This window comes from Bos taurus, chromosome 3 (assembly GCF_002263795.3).
Source record: "Bos taurus isolate L1 Dominette 01449 registration number 42190680 breed Hereford chromosome 3, ARS-UCD2.0, whole genome shotgun sequence".
In the NCBI taxonomy this organism is placed as follows: domain Eukaryota; kingdom Metazoa; phylum Chordata; class Mammalia; order Artiodactyla; family Bovidae; genus Bos; species Bos taurus.
Window position 1 is genome coordinate 35683158 of NC_037330.1, and position 20081 is coordinate 35703238.

General features: G+C 36.2%; 1 protein-coding gene across 3 annotated transcripts in view; it reads left to right on the forward strand.

Annotated features, from left to right (window-relative positions):
• The window catches only part of VAV3 (vav guanine nucleotide exchange factor 3), a 432801-nt gene that overhangs the window by 371648 nt on the left and 41072 nt on the right, over positions 1-20081 (forward strand). For all 3 annotated transcript variants that reach the window (XM_059885057.1, XM_002686162.6, XM_024990050.2), the window contains exons 21-22: positions 4347-4412; positions 19229-19263. In XM_059885057.1, the coding sequence (XP_059741040.1) occupies positions 4347-4412; positions 19229-19263 (101 nt within the window). The remainder of the gene's footprint in view (positions 1-4346; positions 4413-19228; positions 19264-20081) is intronic.

The window sequence follows — 20081 nt, forward strand, 5'->3', positions numbered from 1 at the left end:
GTCAGCAAATTTGGAAAACTCAGCAGTGGCCACAGGACTGGAAAAGGTCAGTTTTCATCCCAATCCCAAAGAAAGGCAATGCCAAAGAATGCTCAAACTACCACACAACTGTACTCATCTCACTAGTAAAGTAATGCTCAAAATTCTCCAAGCCAGGCTTCAGCAATATGTGAACCGTGAACATCCAGATGTTCAAGCTGGTTTTAGAAAAGGCAGAGGAACCAGAGATCAAATTGCCAACATGCGCTGGATCATGGAAAAAGGAAGAGAGTTCCAGAAAAACATCTATTTCTGCTTTATTGACTATGCCAAAGCCTTTGACTGTGTGTATCACAATAAACTGTGGAAAATTCTGAAAGAGATGGGAATACCAGACCACCTGACCTGCCTCTTGAGAAACCTGTATGCAGGTCAGGAAGCAATAGTTAGAACTGGACATGGAACAACAGACTGGTTCCAAATAGGAAAAGGAGTATGTCAAGGCTGTATATTGTCACCCTGCTTATTTAACTTATATGCAGAGTACATCATGAGAAATGCTGGGCTGGAAGAAGCACAAGCTGGAATCAAGATTGCCAGGAGAAATATCAATAACCTCATATATGCAGATGACACCAACCTTATGGCAGAAAGTAAAGAGGAACTGAAAAGCCTCTTGATGAAAGTGAAAGAGAGTGAAAGAGTTGGCTTAAAGCTCAACATTCAGAAAATGAAGATCATGGCATCTGGTCCCATCACTTCATGGGAAATAGATGGGGAAACAGTGGAAACAGTATCAGACTTTATGTTTTTGGGCTCTAAAATCACTGCAGATGGTGATTGCAGCCATGGAATTAAAAGACACTTACTCCTTGGAAGGAAAGTTATGACCAACCTAGGTAGCATATTCAAAACCAGAGACATTACTTTGCCAACAAAGATCTGTCTAGTCAAGGCTATGGTTTTTCCAGTGGTCATGTATGAATGTGAGAGTTGGACTGTGAAGAAAGCTGAGCACCAATGAATTGATGCTTTTGAACTGTGGTGTTGGAGAAGACTCTTGAGGGTCCCTTGGACTATAAGGAGGTCCAACCAGTCCATTCTAAAGGAGATCAGTCCTGGGTGTTCTTTGGAGGGACTGATGCTAAAGCTGAAATTCCAATCCTTTGGCCACCTCATGGGAAGAGTTGACTCATTGGAAAAGATGCTGATGCTGGGAGGGATTGGGGGCAAGAGGAGAAGGGGACGACAGAGGATGAGATGGCTGGATGGCATCACTGACTCGATGGACATGATTTTGAGTGAGCTCCGGGAATTGGTGATGGACAGGGAGGTCTGGCATGCTGCAATTCATGGTGTTGCAAAGAGTCGGACACGACTGAGTGACTGAACTGAACTGAATATTCCATTGTGTATACGTACCACAGTTTTCTTATCCATTCGTCTGCTGATGGGCATCTAGGTTGCTTCCATGTCCTGGCTATTGTAAACAGTGCTGCAATGAACATTGGGGTACACGTGTCTCTTTCAGTTCTGGTTTCCTTCGTGTGTATGTCCAGCAGTGGGATTGCTGGATCATAAGGCAGTTCTATTTCCAGTTTTTAAAGGAATCTCCACACTGTTCTCCATAGTGGCTGTACTAGTTTGCATTCCCACCAACAGTATAAGAGGGTTCCTTTTTCTCTGCACACTCTCCAGCATTTATTGTTTGTAGACTTTTTGATAGCAGCCATTCTGACTGTCATGAGATGGTACCTCATTGTGGTTTTGATTTGCATTTCTCTGATAATGAGTGATGCTGAGCATCTTTTCATGTATTTGTTAGCCATATGTATGTCTTCTTTGGACAACTGTCTGTTTAGTTCTTTGGCCCATTTTTTTGATTGGGTCGCTTATTTTTCTGGAATTGAGCTGCATCACTTCTCGGCCTTTTGGCTAAGATCAAGTGGAATTGAGCTGCATGAGCTGCTTTTCTATTTTTGAGATTAATTCTTTGTCAGTTGCTTCATTTGCTTATTTTCTCCCATTCTGAAGGCTGTCTTTTCACCATGCTTATAGTTTCCTTCGTTGTGCAAAAGTTTTTAAGTTTAATTAGGTCCCATTTGTTTATTTTTGCTTTTATTTCCATTACTCTGGGAGGTGGGTCATAGAGGATTGTGCTATGATTTATGTCAGAGAGTGTTTTGCCTATGTTTTCCTCTAGGAGTTTTATAGTTTCTGGTCTTATATTTAGATGTTTAATACATTTTGAGTTTATTTTTGTGTATGGTGTTAGGAAGTGTTCTAGTTTCATTCTTTTACAAGTGGTTGATCAGTTTTCCCAGCACCATGTGTGCAAGAGATTATCTTTTCTCCATTGCATATTCTTGCCTCCTTTGTCAAAGATAAGGTGTCCATAGGTGTGTGGATTTATCTCTGGGCTTTCTATTTTGTTCCATTGATCTATGTTTCTTTGTTTGTGCCAGTACCATACTGTCTTAATGACTGTTGCTTTGTAGTATAGCCTGAAGTCAGGTAGGTTGATTCCTCCAATTCCATTATTCTTTCTCAAGATTGCATTGGCTATTCAAGTTTTTTTTTGTATTTCCATACAAATTGTGAAATTATTTGTTCTAGTTCTCTGAAAAACACCATTGGTAGGGATTGCACTGAATCTGTAGATTGCTTTGGGAAGTATACTCATTTTCACTATATTGATTCTTCTGATCCATGAACATGCTATATTTCTCCATCTATTTTTGTCATCTTTGATTTCTTTCATCAGTGTTTTATAGTTTTATATATATAGGTCTTTTGTTTCTTTAGGTAGATTTATTCCTAAGTATTTTATTTTTTTCGTTGCAATCGTGAATGGAATTGTTTCCTTAATTTTTCTCTCTGTTTTCTCATTGTTAGTGTATAGGAATGCATGAAATTTCTGTCTGTTAATTGTATGTCCTGCAACTTTACTATATTCATTGATTGGCTCTAGTAATTTTCTGGTGGAGTCTTTATGGTTTTCTACATAGAAGATCATGTCATCTGCAAACAGAGTTTTACTTCTTCTTTTCCAATCTGGTTCCTTTTATTCTTTTTCTTTTCTGATTGCTGTGGCAAAACTTCCAAAGCTACGTTAAATAGTAGTGGTGAGAGTGGGCACCCTTGTCTTGTTCCTGACTTTAGGGGAAATGCTTTCAGTTTTTCACCATTGAGGATAATGTTTGCTGTGGGTTTATCATGTATGGCTTTTATTATGTTGAGGTATGTTCCTTCTGTGCCTGCTTTCTGGAGGGTTTTATCATAAATGGATATTGAATTTTGTCAAAGGCTTTCTCTGCATCTATTGAGATAATCGTATGGTTTTTATCTTTCACATTGTTAATGTGGTGTATCATATTGATTGATTTGCAAATATTGAAGAGTCCTTGCATTCCTGGGATAAAACCCACTTGGTCATGATGTATGATCTTTTTAATATGTTGTTGGATTCTGTTTGCTAGAATTTTGTTAAGGATTTTTCCATCTATGTTCATCAGTGATATTGGCCTGTAGTTTTTGTGTGTGTGTGTGTGTGGCATCTTTGGTTTTGGTATTAGGGTGATTGTGGCCTCATAGTATGAGTTTGGAACTTTGCCTTCCTCTGCAATTTTCTGGAAGTGTTTGTGTAGGATAGGTGTTAGCTCTTCTCTAAATTTTTGGTAGAATTCAGCTGTGAAGCCATCTGGTCCTGGGCTTTTGTTTGCTGGAAGATTTCTGGTTACAGTTTCGATTTCTGTGCTTGTGATGGTTCTGTTAAGATTTTCTATTTCTCCCTGGTTCAGTTTTGGAAAGTTATACTTTTCTAAGAATTTGTCCATTTCTTCCAAGTTTTCCACTTTATTGGCATATAGTTGCTGATAGTAGTGTTTTATGATCTTTTGTATTTCTGTGTTGTCTGTTGTGATTTCTCCTTCTTCATTTCTAATTTTGTTGATTTGATTCTTCTCGGTTTGTTTCTTGATGAGTCTGGCTAATGTTTTGTCTATTTTATTTATCTTCTCAAAGAACCAGCTTTTAGCTTTGTTGATTTTGGCTATGGTCTCCTTTGTTTCTTTTGCATTTATTTCTGCCCTAATTTTTATGATTTCTTTCCTTCTACTAACCCTGGGGTGCTTCATTTCTTCTTTTTCTAGTTGCTTTAGGTGTATAGTTACATTATTAGTTTTAACAATTTTACAACCTTTCTGCTTATGTTTCCCTTCCTGAGCTATCGTAAATTAATGGTAGGATTCGGTACAATGTGGAAGTAATTCTGAAGATTCTGACCAATAGCATCATGTATCTACCATTACAGGATTATCGTTATGGTAAATTTGTTCTCAACATTGGCATTTTTTTTTCTAATTTAGGGTAGAAATCTAACATCTGGAGAGGTTGGATTTTTTCCGAGTGATGCTGTCAAGCCTTGCCCATGTGTAAGTATGAGTATTTTATTTCTTTCTACTTTATTTTTTGATGCTGTAGTTAATTATACAAGAATGTACAAAGGATATTGGTCTGGTCCCTCATTAACTTATATTTTCTTATTAATAATATTACATACCAAAATCATAACTCCATTATCAGAAAACATTTTTAAATGTTAACGGAATATATGAAAGAGGAACTTTTTAGTATTTTTTTGTTTGTTGGAACAAAACTAAAAATTTTACCAGGTTTTAGAAGGAATAAACTAAAGCTACCTATCAGATATATTGTACTAATTTCCCTTTTCCCTCTGAGGTAAGAATTAAAAGCGAAGGTCGCTGAGTCATGTCCAAGTCTTTGCGACCCCCATAGATTACACAGTACATGTAATTCTCCAGGCCAGAATACTGGAGTGGGTAGCCTATCCCTTCTCCAGGGGATCTTCCCAACCCAGGAATTGAACCAGTGTCTCCTGCATTGCAGGTGGACTCTTTACCAACTGAGCTATCAGGGAAGCCAAGGTGAGGATCTAATCTATTTCCAGTCACTTTGAGTTACAGAGATATTGCACTTCAACTAGTGTGTTTGAAAGCATGCTAGAAAGCATGAAAGTCCACAGATTCTCCAGTCAAATATCTTACTATTATACATTTTTCTGTGCTCTAGTTTGTCATAACTGTTTATTTAGTGTCATAATGATATTGTCTGAAAACATCAAACACATTAGGCAAATACAAGAAGAGTGAATATTTACTCAAATATTATTATGGATGAATGTCACATAAAATGTACTCCCTAATGCTTCATGAAATTTATAAATTTCTATTTAACATAATATTTAATCATCAGAATTTGATGTTTAGAGTAGATTTTTATATGAAACTTTAAGTTCTTAACTCTAAGTACATGAAATTTTTTTCCTGATACTAATATAATGCAGTTAATGGTTTGGAGGGAATAAAAATCTTGAACTATCTTGCTTGCCAAATTTTGGTCCTTCTGAGGTTTCTAAACTGAACATTCTTTTTAATATTAATTAATAATGGGAATGTCTGCCATCCTTGACCTCAGATGTAATCTGAAGAATAATTTACTCAACTCATTCAAGATTAATTAAATTTCAAAAGCAAAATGAATATAAAAAAAGCTCTTGCTATTTCTGTTGGCTCTATGATCCAATTTCATATATTATTTAGCCTGTTATATCTTGAAAAAATCACTGAAGCTTGATACCATTCATTTTATTAGATAAGCAAAAATGATTGTTTAGCCAGTTTTCCGTCATTTATATGAACATCATTAAGTCTTCCTATGCTTAAAGAAATGATATTTATATGTAGGCATGTAGCCGAAAATTAAGATTTGGAAACCTAAAAACATCAACTGGGTTTCCCTGGTGGCTCAGATGGTAAAGAATATGCCTGCAATGTGGGAGACCTGGGTTTGATCCCTGGGTTAGGAAGATCCCCTGGAAGAGGGCAAGGCAACCCACTCCATTATTCTTGCCAGGAGAATCCCCATGGACTAGAGCCCTGATGGGCCGCAGTCCGTGGGGTTGCAAAGAGTCAGACACAACTGAGCAACTAAGCACAGCAAAGACATCAAATCAAAACTAAGCATTTCATGTCCCACATACTGTTTACCTTCCACAGCTCCTTGAATATAGCATAGAATGAGCATTTGAAGTTTTATTTTAGGAATAGTCTATCACAGAGTAGGTATTTAACATACTTTTGTTGTATGAATGAGCAAAGGAGTGAAAAAACAAACAAAAGGCCCTAACTCAGTGTAGGCAGTTATCAGTGGCAGATACTAATTGGATCAGCTTGTAGGATCATAGGGAATGGTGTTTGGTGAACTGGTTACTGGAAAAAGAAATATGCTTAGGATTTTAAGCTGATAAAGAGTTGTAGGAACACACAATTATGAGTTGGATTACCAACTAAATATAATTGTTTTTATAGCTTAAAATTAATAAATAGCTATTAAAATTTTACTGTTTTACTTAGTGATATTATAGATTCATTTGTTGGTTGTAGGTTAAATTAAGGTAAATATTTAGAAGGAGGGAAAACACAGGAAGAACATAAAAGAGACAGTTTTATTATTTCTGCCAATATGATACTTGGAGACAAAGCCTGGAGCTACAGCACAATGTAGACTTGGGTATCTCTGAATTCCAGAGCCTTCAGTAGGTGAATGAGAAGAACACTATCTTACAGAAGATAATATCTTCTTTGGTTGGGCCTTGATTAGAAAGAAAAAGAAAACATTTGGTTGAAAAGGAGAAAAAAAAAATCTTCTCTCCCCTATTTAGGTTTTTAATCCATTTTGAGTTTATCTTTGTGTGCCATGTTAGGAAGTGTTCTAATTTCATTCTTTTACATGTAGCTGTGCAGCTTTCCCATCACCACTTATTGAAGAGACTATCTTTTCTCCATTGTATATTCTTGCCTCCTTTATCAAAGACAAGGTGCCCATAGGTGCATGGATTTATCTCTGGGCTTTCTGTCTTGTTTTATTGGTCTATATTTCTGCTTTTGTGCCAGTACCATACTGTCCTCTAAAGAATTCCTAACTTTAAATCCAAAGACCACACATGTGAGGGGTTGGAAGTCATAGTACCTTTGTGACCTAAATAATTCTAAGCTAGAAACAGTAGAGCATACATATTTGTTGATAATTGCCTTAAACATAAACAGATTAAATATTCCAACCAAAAGATATAGACTGGCTGAATGGATACAAAAACAAAACCCATATACATGCTGCCTTTAAAAGACTCACTTCAGATCTAGGGACACATACAGACTGAAATTAAGGGGATGGAAATATTTATTCCATACAAATGGGAATCAAAAGAAAACTGGAGTAGCTATACTCGTATCAAACAAAATAAGGCTTTAAAATAAAGACTATTATAAGAGCAAAGAAGGACACAATGATCAAGGATCAATCCAAGAAGATAAACAATTGTAAATATACATGCACCCAGGATAGGAGGATGTCAATATCTGAGGCAAATACAAACAGCCATAAAAGGAGAAACCAACAGTAACACATTAATAGTTGGGGGGACTTAACACCCCACTTTCATCAATGGAAAGATCATCTAGACAGAAAATCAATAAGGAAGCACAAGCCTTAAATGACACAGTCAACCAAGGGACTTAATTGATATTTATAGAGCATTCCATCTAAAATCATCAGGATATACATTCTTCTTAAGTGCACATGAAACATTCTCCATATTTATAACATGCTGGGCCACAAGGAGAGCCTAGCTAAGTTTAAGAAAACTGAAATCATATCAAGCATTTTTTCTGATCACAGCACTATGAGATAAGAAATAAATTACCAGGCGAAAACAACTGTAAAAAACACAACACTTGGAAGCTAAACAATATGCTAGTAAACAACCATTGGATTTCTGAAGAAATTAAAGAGGAAATAAAAATATCCAGTGACAAACAAAAATGAAAGCATGATGTTCAAAATATATGAGATGAAGCAAAAGTAGTCCTAAGACAAAAGTTTATAGCAATACAATCTTACTTCAGGAAACAAGAAAAATCTCAAACAACCTAATTTTATACCTAGATCACCTAGGAAAAGAAGAAAAAACAAAACTCAAAGTTTCCTTTTAGAAGGAAAAAATCATAAATATCAGAGATGAATAAATAGAAGAAATAGAGATGAAGAAACAATAGAAAAGATCAGTGAAACTAAAACCTTGCTCTTTAGAAAGATAAACAAAATTAATAAACCTCTAGCCAGACTCAGCAACAAAAAATGGGGAAGGGTTCAAATCAATAAAATTAAAAATGTAAAAGGAGAAGTTACAACAGACAGCACAGAAATGCAAAGGATAACGAAATGCCAACAAAATGGACAACCAAGAAGAAATGGACAAATCCTTAGGAAGGTACAATATCCTCAGACTGAACCAGGAAGAAAGAGAAAATATGAACAGACAAATCACAAGTACTGAAATTGAAACTGTGATTTAAAAAACAAAAACAAAAACTCCCAGTAAACAAAAGGCCAGGAACAGATGGCTTCACAGGCAAATCTTACCAAACATTTAGAGAAGAGTTAATACCATCCTTCTGAAACCCTTCCAAAAATTGCAGAGGGAGGAATACTCCCAAGTTCATTCTATGAAGCCACCATCACCCTGATAAAGTTAGACAAAAATGCTGCAAAAAGAGGCAATGTCGCCGATGAACACAGACATAAAATCCCTCGACAAAATACTAGCAAACTGACTCCAATAATATATTAGAAGGATCATATAGCATGATCAAGTGGGATTAATCCCAGGAATGCAAGAGTTTTTAAATATGCACAAATCATTGTGATACACTACATAAACAAATTGAATAAAAACCATATGATCATCTCAATAGATGCAGAAAAAGCCTTTGAAAAAGTCAACACCCATTTATGATAAAAACTTTCCAGAAAGTGGTCACTGATGGAACATATTTCAACATAATAAAGGCCGTATATAATAAACCTGCAGCTAGCATCATACTCAGTGGGGAAAACCTGAAAGCATTTCCTCTAAGATCAGGAATAAGGCAAGGATATCATTTTTGACACTTTTATTCTACACAGTTTTGGAAGTCCTAACCACAGCAGTCAGAAAAGAAAAAGAACCAGTACAATATTGTAAAGTTAAAAAATTAAATTAAATTAAATTAAAAAAGAAAAAGAAATAAAAGGAATCCAAATTGGGAAAGAAGAAGTAAAATTGTCACTATTTGCAGATGACATGATATTGTATGTAGAAAATGCTAATGATGCTACCAGAAGACTGCTAGAGCTCATCAGTGAATTTGGTAAAGTTGCAGGATACAAAATTAATACACAGAAATCTACTGCATTTCTATACACTAATAACAAAAGAATAGGAAGAGAAATTTAAAAAAACAGTTCCATTTACCATTGCATCAAAAAGAATAAAATGCTTTGGAAGAAACATATCTAAGGAGGCAAAAGCCTATACTCCAAAAATTATAAGACCTGATGAAAGAAATCAAAGATGACAAACAGATGGAAAGATATACCATGTTCTTAGACTGAAATAATCAATATTGTTAAAATGACTATACTACTCAAGGCAAACTACAGATTCAGTGCAATCCCTATCAAATTACCAATGGCATTTTTCATATAATTGGGACAAAAATAATTTAATTTGTATGAAAACACAAAAGACCCTGAATAGCTAAAGCAATCTTGATAAAGAAAAAGAGTTGGAGGAATCAGGCTCCCTGACTCCAGACTATTTACTATAAAGCTACAGAAATCAGAACAGCTTGGTACTAGCACAAAAACAAAATTATAGATTACTGTAAAAGGACATAAAGTCTAGAGATAACCCCGCTCAGCTATGGTCACCTATTCTATGACAAAGGAGACCAGAATATTCAGTGGTGAGGAGAAAGTCTCTTCAATAAGTGGTACTGGGAAAACTGGAAAGCTACATGTAAAAGAATGAAATTAGAATATTCTCTAAACTATACATAAAAATAACCCATTTAAAATGGGTTAAAACTCAAATGTGAAACTGGAGCCTATTATACAGAGTGAAGTAAGCCAGAAGGAAAAACATAAATACAGTATACTAACGCATATATATGGAATTTAGAAAGATGGTAACAATAACCCGGTGTACGAGACAGCAAAAGAGACACTGATGTATAGAACAGTCTTATGGACTCTGTGGGAGAGGGAGAGGGTGGGAAGATTTGGGAGAATGGCAATGAAACATGTAAAATATCATGTAGGAAACGAGTTGCCAGTCCAGGTTTGATGCACGATGCTGGATGCTTGGGGCTGGTGCACTGGGACGGCCCAGAGGGATGGTATGGGGAGGGAGGAGGGAGGAGGGTTCGGGATGGGGAACACATGTATACCTGTGGTGGATTCATTTTGATATTTGGCAAAACTAATACAATTATGTAAAGTTTAAAAATAAAATAAAATTGGAAGAATAAAAAAAAAAAAAAAAGACTGAATACTATAAAACTCTTAGTGGAAAACATAGGCAAAATACTCCTTAGCACAAATCACAGCAACAACTTTTTTGATCGTCTTAGAGTAATGGAAATAGAAACAAAAAATAAGCAAATGGAACCTAATTAAATTCAAAAGCATCTGCACAGCAAAGGAAATCTTTAAAAAAAATGAGAAGGTAACCCACAGAATGGGAGAAAATATTTGCAAATGATTTGACTGACAAAGGATTAATCTCCAAAATTTACAAATAGTTCATGCAGCTCAATATCAAACAACAACCTAATCTATCAATAAGCAGAAGATCTAGTACTCATTTCTGCAAAGAAGACATATAGATGGCCCAAAGACACAGCATCACTATTAGAGAAATGCAAATCAAAGATGCTCAACATCACTAATTATTAAGAGGAATGCAAATCAAAACTATCATACAATGAGATATCACCTCACACCAGTAAGAATGGCTATCATCAAAGTCTACAAATAATAAATGCTGGAGAGGGTGTGGAGAAAAAGGGAACCCTCCTACACTATGGATATTGTTGCAGCCACTATGGAATTATGTATGGAGGTTCCTTAAAAACCTAAAAATGGAGTTACCATACCAAGCAATCCCACTCCTGGGCATATATCCAGAGAAAATCATGGTTCAAAAAGATACATGCATCCCAATGTTCATTGCAGCACTGTTTGCAAGAGCCAGAACATGGAAGCAATCAAACTGTCCACTGACAGAGGAATGGACAAAGAAGATGTGGCACATATATGCAATGGAATATTGCTTGGTCATTAAAAAATGTAATAATGCTATTTACAGCAACATGGATCAACCTGAAGATTATCATATTAAGTCAGACACAGAAAGACAAATATCAATGATATTGCTTATATGTAGACTCTAAGGGAAGAAAAAAAGAATTTAGTTACAAAACAGGAACAGACTCACAGAATTAGAAAACAAACTTACGTTTACCGTGGGAAAGGGTGGGATGGGGAGGTATAATTGGGAGTTTGGGATTGATATATACACACTTACTTTTAAAATAAATAAGCAACAGGATTTTACTGTATAGCACAGGGAACTCTGTCAATACTCATAACAACCTAAATGGGAAAAGATTTTTAAAAAGAACAGATGCGTGTATAACTGGATCACTTTGCTGTACACATGAAACTAACACAACATTGTTAATCAACAATACTCAAATATAAAATAAAAATTTTAAAGAAATGTAAGATGATTACACATTGACTTGTTTTCTCAATGCAAGTACCCATCTCTCTAGATTCGTACCGCAAATAATTTCTACAGATAAAGTTACAGGGATTATAAATTCACAATTTGGAATCATTACATTTATGAGGAAATAAACGCATCTTAAGGAAAAGTCAACAATAACATGAGGAATTATATTCACAAGGATAGCAGATAATTCAATTATCAGATACTAAGTTCAAAACTGTATATTTAATATGGTTGAAGAAATTAAAGGGGCATACTCCATGACCAAGTGGGCTTTATCCCAGGGATGTAAGGATTCTTCAATATCCACAAATTAATGTAATACACCACATTAACAAATTGAAAAATAAAAGCCATATGATTATCTCAGTAGATGCAGAGAAAGCCTTTGGCAAAATTCAACATCCATTTATGATAAAAACTCTCCATAAAGCAGGAATAGAAGGAACATACCTCAACATAATAAAAGCTATATATGACAAACCCACAGCAAACATTATCCTCAATGGTGAAAAATTGAAAGCATTTCCCCTGAAGTTAGGAACAAGACAAGGGTGTCCACTCTCACCACTATTATTCAACATAGTTTTGGAAGTTTTGGCCACAGCAATCAGAGCAGAAAAAGAAATAAAAAGAATCCAAATTGGAAAAGAAGAAGTAAAACTCTCACTGTTTGCAGATGACATGATCCTCTACATGGAAAACCCTAAAGACTCCACCAGAAAATTACTAGAGCTAATCAATGAATATAGTAAAGTTGCAGGATATAAAACCAACACACAGAAATCCCTTGCATTCCTATACACTAATAACGAGAAAATAGAGAAATTAAGGAAACAATTCCATTCACCATTGCAATGAAAAGAATAAAATACTTAGGAATATATCTACCTAAAGAAACAAAAGACCTATATATAGAAAACTATAAAACACTGGTGAAAGAAATCAAAGAGGACACTAATAGATGGAGAAATATCTCATGTTCATGGATCAGAAGAATCAATATAGTGAAAATGAGTATACTTCCCAAAGCAATCTATATCCCAATGCAATCCCTATCAAGTTACCAATGGTATTTTTCACAGAGCTAGAACAAATAATTCCACAATTTGTATGGAAATACAAAAAACCTCGAATAGCCAAAGCAATCTTGAGAAAGAAGAATGGAACTGGCGGAAAAATCTGCCTGACTTCAGGCTCTACTACAAAGCCACAGTCATCAAGACAGTATGGTACTGGCACAACAACAGAAATATAGATCAATGGAACAAAATAGAAAGCCCACAGATAAACCCACACACATATGGACACCTTGTCTTTGACAAAGGAGGCAAGAATATACAATGGAGAAAAGACAATCTCTTTAACAAGTGGTGCTGGGAAAACTGATCAACCGCTTGTAAAAGAATGAAACTAGAACACTTTCTAACACCATACACAAAAATAAACTCTAAATGGATTAAAGATCTAAACCAGAAACTATAAAACTCCTAGAGGAGAACATAGGCAAAACACTCTCCGACATACATCACAGCAGGATCCTCTATGACCCACCCCCCAGAATATTGGAAATAAAAGCAAAAATAAACAAATGGGATCTAATTAAAAGCTTCTGCACAACAAAAGAAACTATAAGCAAGGTGAAAAGAAAGCCTTCAGAATGGGAGAAAATAATAGCAAATGAAGCAACTAACAAACAACTAATCTCAAAAATATACAAGCAACTCCTGCAGCTCAATTCCAGAAAAATAAACGACCCAATAAAAAAATGGGCCAAAGAACTAAATAGACATTTCTCCAAAGAAGACATACGTATGGCTAACAAACACATGAAAAGATGCTCAACATCACTCATTATCAGAGAAATGCAAATCAAAACCACAATGAGGTACCATTTCATGCCAGTCAGAATGACTGCGATCCAAAAGTCTACAAGCAATAAATGCTGCAGAGGATGTGGAGAAAAGGGAACACTCTTACACTGTTGGTGGGAATGCAAACTAGTACAGCCACTATGGAGAACAGTGTGGAGATTCCTTAAAAAACTGGAAATAGAACTGGCATACAGCCCAGCAATCCCACTGCTGGGCATACACACTGAGGAAACCAGAATTGAAAGAGACACGTGTACCCCAATGTTCATCGCAGCACTGTTTATAATAGCCAGGACATGGAAGCAACCTAGATGTCCATCAGCAGATGAATGGATAAGAAAGCAGTGGTACATATACACAATGGAGTATTACTCAGCCATTAAAAAGAATACATTTGAATCAGTTCTAATGAGGTGGATGAAACTGGAGCCTATTCTACAGAGTGAAGTAAGCTGGAAAGAAAAACACCAATACAGTATACTAACGCATATATATGAATTTAGAAAGATGGTAATGATAACCGTGTATGCGAGACAGCAAAAGAGACACAGATGTATAGAACAGTCTTTTGGACTCTGTGGGAGAGGGAGGCAGGGGATGATTTGGGAGAATGGCATTAAAACATGTATAATATCATATTAAGAAATGAATCACCAGCCCAGGTTCGATGCAGGATACAGGAAGCTTGGGGCTGGTGCACTGGGATGACCCAGAGGGATGGTACGGGGAGGGAGGTGGGAGAGGGGTTCAGGATGGAGAACACGTGTACACCCGTGGTGAATTCATGTTGATGTATGGCAAAACCAATACAATATTGTAGAGTAAAAAAAAAAGTAAAGGGGGAATAAAAGTCTGAGAGGATACTTAATGTTTGGGCATACTTGAAAAGAATCAAGTACACTAATTGAAATGAGAACCTTAATGGAAATATTACAAAATTTATTAGACTTAGTTGGGTAGAGAATTAGAAGAAAAATCTGAAGAAATTTCTCAGTGAACAATCCAGAAAGATTAAGATATGGAGAATGTAAGATAATGGAGTGATAAAGTTCAAATGCATCTTATTGAAACACTATAGATACTTGTGGGAAAGCAATGTTCAAATAATGGCTGAGAATTTGCCAGAATTTATCATAAAGATAAGTGTATATTAAAGTTAATGAATACCTAGATACATTTTAGTGAAACTTCAGAACATCAAAGACAAAGTGGAAATATTAAAATGAACCTGAGATAAAACTATCAAGGGTTGATGATTAAACATAACAAACAACAGTGAGAGCTTCTAGTTCTGGCCACTGTCAGGTAGCTCCTATTGGATCAATCCTCCCACAGAAAATAACTACAAACTCTGTAGTCTCATACACACACACACACACACACACACACATATATATATGATTCTGTGTGTGTATGTATATATGCACCATGCAGGGTGATTAAAATTCAGATATAATAGAAACCTCACAGTATTACTGGTTTAAAGTGGCAGAATGTAGAGTTTGAAGTAAACACAAGCTGGAAAGGGAGATAGGAAATCTTAGGACAGGAAAGACAGAGGTTGCAGTTGGGGTTCAAACAAATTAACTGCCTACTTTAAGAAATATCACACTCTTTGTAAGAGCATAACTGAATTCAGAGCCTCTACAACATTCTCATTCAAATTGTCCAAGATACTAAATAATGAGTATACAAACAAACAGGAAAATATGAACCACACTCAGCAGAAAAGGCAATTAAAGGATAACAACCCTCAGATGTCCCAAATGATGGAACCTGCAGGAAAGGATTTTTTAAATAACTATCATAATTGTGCTCAAGGACAAAAAGGAAAATAGAGTTGGTTCTAGAAACGTGCAGAGGTTAGGGCCCTGACCCTCCAAGCAGTGGAAAATCTATCTATAACATATAGTCAGCCCTCTATATCTACACTTCCTCCATATCTGTGGTTCCACCTTCACGGATTCAACCAAATGCAAATCGTATAGTATGGTAGTATTTACTATTGGAAAAAATGCACAAGTAAGTGGACCCCTGCAGTTTAAACTCATTTTGTCCAAGGGTTAACTATATGTTGATAATGAATGGACAGGAAACCTCAGCAAACAGGAACTATAAAATAGAAACAAATTGAAATTTTATACAGTGAGATTTCAATATTTGAAACAGTAAGAATAATATGTTCAAAGTTTTGAAGAAAATTAGAAATTTAATCTATCTAGAAAACTTTCTTCAATAAGGATGAAATAATGACATCTCTAGCCTAGCAAACACATTAAGTTCACTTCTGTCTCATCTAGCTTTTACAAGATGTACTTAGGAAGAAGAGTGTAGCTTATGTATAATTTCACATGCATGCAGTATTTCCAAAAAAACTTTTTAAAAATTCTATATCTGTAGCAGAAGTTTTAACAATGGAAACAGCCTATGATGAAGGCAGAAAAAGGCATTGGGGAAAAACTATTAAAAAAATTATTTATAGCTTTTCTATGTGAGATTTTCATCCAAAGGCCCAAAGTATACATGAAAGAAAGGGGGAGGGCTCATGTGAGATTAAAAAGGACAGGATTCTACTCTCATGAAGGGGATCATAGCTGAGAAACACATAGCTGGCTCATCAGACATCAGAATGCACTCACTGTAGAAAGAATAAGATCCAGGCGAACACATCAGGAGTGAAGAGCATCAGATGCCCATTCTGCTTTAGAATTTTATGTTACCCTTAACTTTTATGGCTCCTTCCCAGCCAAGAAAATACACAGCCAAAATATGTTGAAGCTATTTACCTCCTTCCTCCCTCCTCTTTTTCTCTTTTCGTTGTTGTTCCCAGAAAGAGAGACTGTGTTATGAATAAACATACATTTAAAGAATACAAAGAGGTAGAGGGAAGGAGGAAAAAAATTTTTTTCCCTTTCAGACTTTAGAGGCCATCTATATCTTATCAAAACAGAAACAAAGATTGATTTCTATTTGTGAAAATAAAATCGTATAAGAAAATATTTACAGGATTTGAATGACAGGAAGTGTCATTTACTTTCAATACTATTTGCTGTATATCAGGATCTTTCATGGTGCTGAAGCTTAAAATGTAATCCATCAGTTCAGTTCAGTCGCTCAGTCGTGTCCGATTCTTTGCGACCCCATGAATCGCAGCATGCCAGGCCTCCCTGTCCATCACCAACTCCTGGAGTTCACTCAAACTCACGTCCATCGAGTCGGTGATGCCATCCAGCCATCTCATCCTCTGTCGTCCCCTTCTCCTTCTGCCCCCAATCCCTCCCAGTATCAGAGTCTTTTCCAATGAGTCAACTCTTCCCATGAGGTGGCCAAAGTATTGGAGCTTCAGCTTCAACATCACTCCTTCCAATGAACACCCAGGACTGGTCTCTTTAGAATGGACTGGTTGGATCTCCTTGCAGTCCAAGGGACTCTCAAGAGTCTTCTCCAACACCACAGTTCAAAAGCATCAATTCTTCGGCACTCAGCTTTCTTCAGAGTCCAACTCTCACGTCCATACATGACCACTGGATAAACCATAGCCTTGACTAGACGGACCTTTGTTGGCAAAGTAATGTCTCTGCTTTTGAATATGCTATCTAGGTTGGTCATAACTTTCCTTCCAAGGAGTAAGCGTCTTTTCATTTCATGGCTGCAATCACCATCTGCAGTGATTTTGGAGCCCAAAAACATAAAGTCTGATACTGTTTCCACTGTTTCCCCATCTATTTCCCATGAAGTGATGGGACCAGATGCCATGATCTTCATTTTCTGAATGTTGAGCTTTAAGCCAACTTTTTCACTCTCCTCTTTCACTTTCATCAAGAGGCTTTTTAGTTCCTCTTTACTTTCTGCCATAAGGGTGGTGTCACCTGCATATCTGAGGTTATTGATATTTCTCCCGGCAATCTTGATTCCAGCTTGTGCTTCTTCCAGCCCAGTGTTTCTTACGATGTGCTCTGCATATAAGTTAAATAAGCAGGGTGACAATATACAGCCTTGATGTACTCCATTTGGAACCAGTCTCTTGTTCCATGTCCAGTTCTAACTGTTGCTTCCTGATCTGCATACAGATTTCTTATTTGGCAGGTCAGGTGGTCTGGTATTCCCATCTCTTTCAGAATTTTCCATAGTTTATTGAGATCCACACAGTCAAAGGCTTTGGCATAGTCAGTAAAGCAGAAAGAGATGTTTTTCTGGAACTCTCTTGCGTTTTCAATGATCCAGCAGATGTTGTCAATTTGATCTCTGGTTCCCCTGCCTTTCCTAAAACCAGCTTGAACATCTGGAAGTTCATGGTTCATGTACTGTTGAAGCCTGGCTTGGAGAATTTTGAGCATTACTTTACTAGCGTGTGAGATGAGTGCAATTGTACGGTAGTTTGAGCATTCTTTGGTATTGCCTTTCTTTGGGACTGGAATGAAAACTGACCTTTTCCAGTCCTGTGGCCACTGCTGAGTTTTCCAAATTTGCTGGCATATTGAGTGCAGCACTTTCACAGCATCACCTTCCAGGACTTGAAATAGCTCAACTGGAATTCCATCGCCTCTACTAGCTTTGTTCGTAGTGATGCTTTCTAAGGCCCACTTGACTTCACATTCCAGGATATCTGGCTCTAGGTGAGTGATCACACCATCATGATTATCTGGGTCGTGAAGCTCTTTTTTGTACAGTTCTTCTGTGTATTCTTGCCACCTCCTCTTAATATCTTCTGCTTCTGTTAGGTCCATACCAGTTCTGTCCTTTATCGAGCCCATCTTTGCATGAAATGTTCCATAGGATAACATATTTAAGTATTGATAACTTTAGAGATGTTCTGACCAGAAGGATAGTTTTTAAATTATAACTCTTAACCTGGAAGGTCAAAACAGTAATAGCCCATTATGAAAATGGACATAGCACAGATGTATTCATATTGACCATACTTCAGTTACACTTGAGAGTAACAGCATTTTTAATCACCTAATGTAAATGGACTCAATGTAAATACTATAGAATACATACATCAAAGAATCAGGTGATTCATGAAGATTAAGTAGTATGCATATAATTTGTTATTTTATGAATATTAGTGTGCCTTCTTTGACTTTGTTCATTTTCTACTTGCAGTTAGCAACTGGAAGTTTTCTTTTTATTTGCATAGAAAATGTAGTTTTTCTCTTTTGTAAAGCTACATAGGAAAAAAAGGTAAAACTGAATATTTCCCATGACATTTCATAAAAAAAAAACAGGTCTTCCAGTTGGTAGACGTCTAGAGTTTAAAATTTATGTTACATAATAAGAGTCTATATCTAGTGTATATTGTTTATTTTGCCTGATTTTCCAATGTCTTGGGAAAGCAGAGTGCTATTAGGTTTTCCTAACATTTTCATTTTAACTTTCTATGAAAAGATTAAACTGCCTTGAAAATTAATACCGAAAGATTCCAATTCATATTTTCTTGTTATCTCTTTCTTGAGAGGTAAAGTGGCAATAAAATGAATGAAAGAATTAAAGTGAAATGAATTATTTTCTACTTATCTAAATATACTGTGATTCGCACTATATAATATTGCCAATGATAGTTCTAGGACTGTGCTATTTAGGCTTTTATAGAGCTGAGTTAGCTGAACTGAATTAATGATTGATTTCTAAAAGCTTCCCTTAAGTAATATTAATCTATTTTTGCCTTTTTATATCCTAGGTGCCCAAACCAGTAGATTATTCTTGCCAACCCTGGTAAGTATTAAAAATCTTTATGTCGCTGAGTTGAAATACCATACCTTTAGCTCAAGGACGGCTTAAATGTGGGAGTAGTAAACTACATTCCATTTCCGTTTGTCCTGGCTAAAGATGTTTTCACATGTAACAGAACACCATAATGAATTTATATACTACTGAGCTTTTCTATATCTTTATCAGAGAGTGGTGCATGTGAGTACAAGTGCAAGTACTTGGCTGTAAATCCAAAGTTTATCATCGCCAAAAGTGGAATGGGACATGGGCAAATATGCATATTGTATTTTAGAATAGGTTTCATGAAATTGAGAGGGGGGGCGGAATGTATAATTTCACTGTCTGAAACAAAAACTTAGCCCAGAAAGGATTGTTGTTGTTTAGTTGCTAAGTCGTGTCTGACTTTTGCAACCCCACGGACTACAGCACACCAGGCTTTCCTGTCCTTCACTATCTCCCAGAGTTTGCTCAAATACATGTCCATTGAATCAGTGTCATTCTCTTTAGCCACCTCCTCCTACCCTCAATCTTTCCCAGCATTAGAGTCTTTACCAATGAGTTGGCTCTTTGCATCAGGTGGCCGGAGTATTGGAGCTTTAGCTCCATCATCAGTCCTTCTAATGAACATTTAGGGTTAATTTCTTTTAGGATAGACTGTTTTGATCTGCTCACAGTCCAAGGAACTCTCAAAAGTCTTCTCCAGCACCACGATGCAAAAGCATCAATTCTTCAATTTTCAGCCTTCTTTATGGTCCAACTCTCACATCCATACCTGACTACTGGAAAAACCATAGCTTTGACTATACTTTTCCTCCATCTAT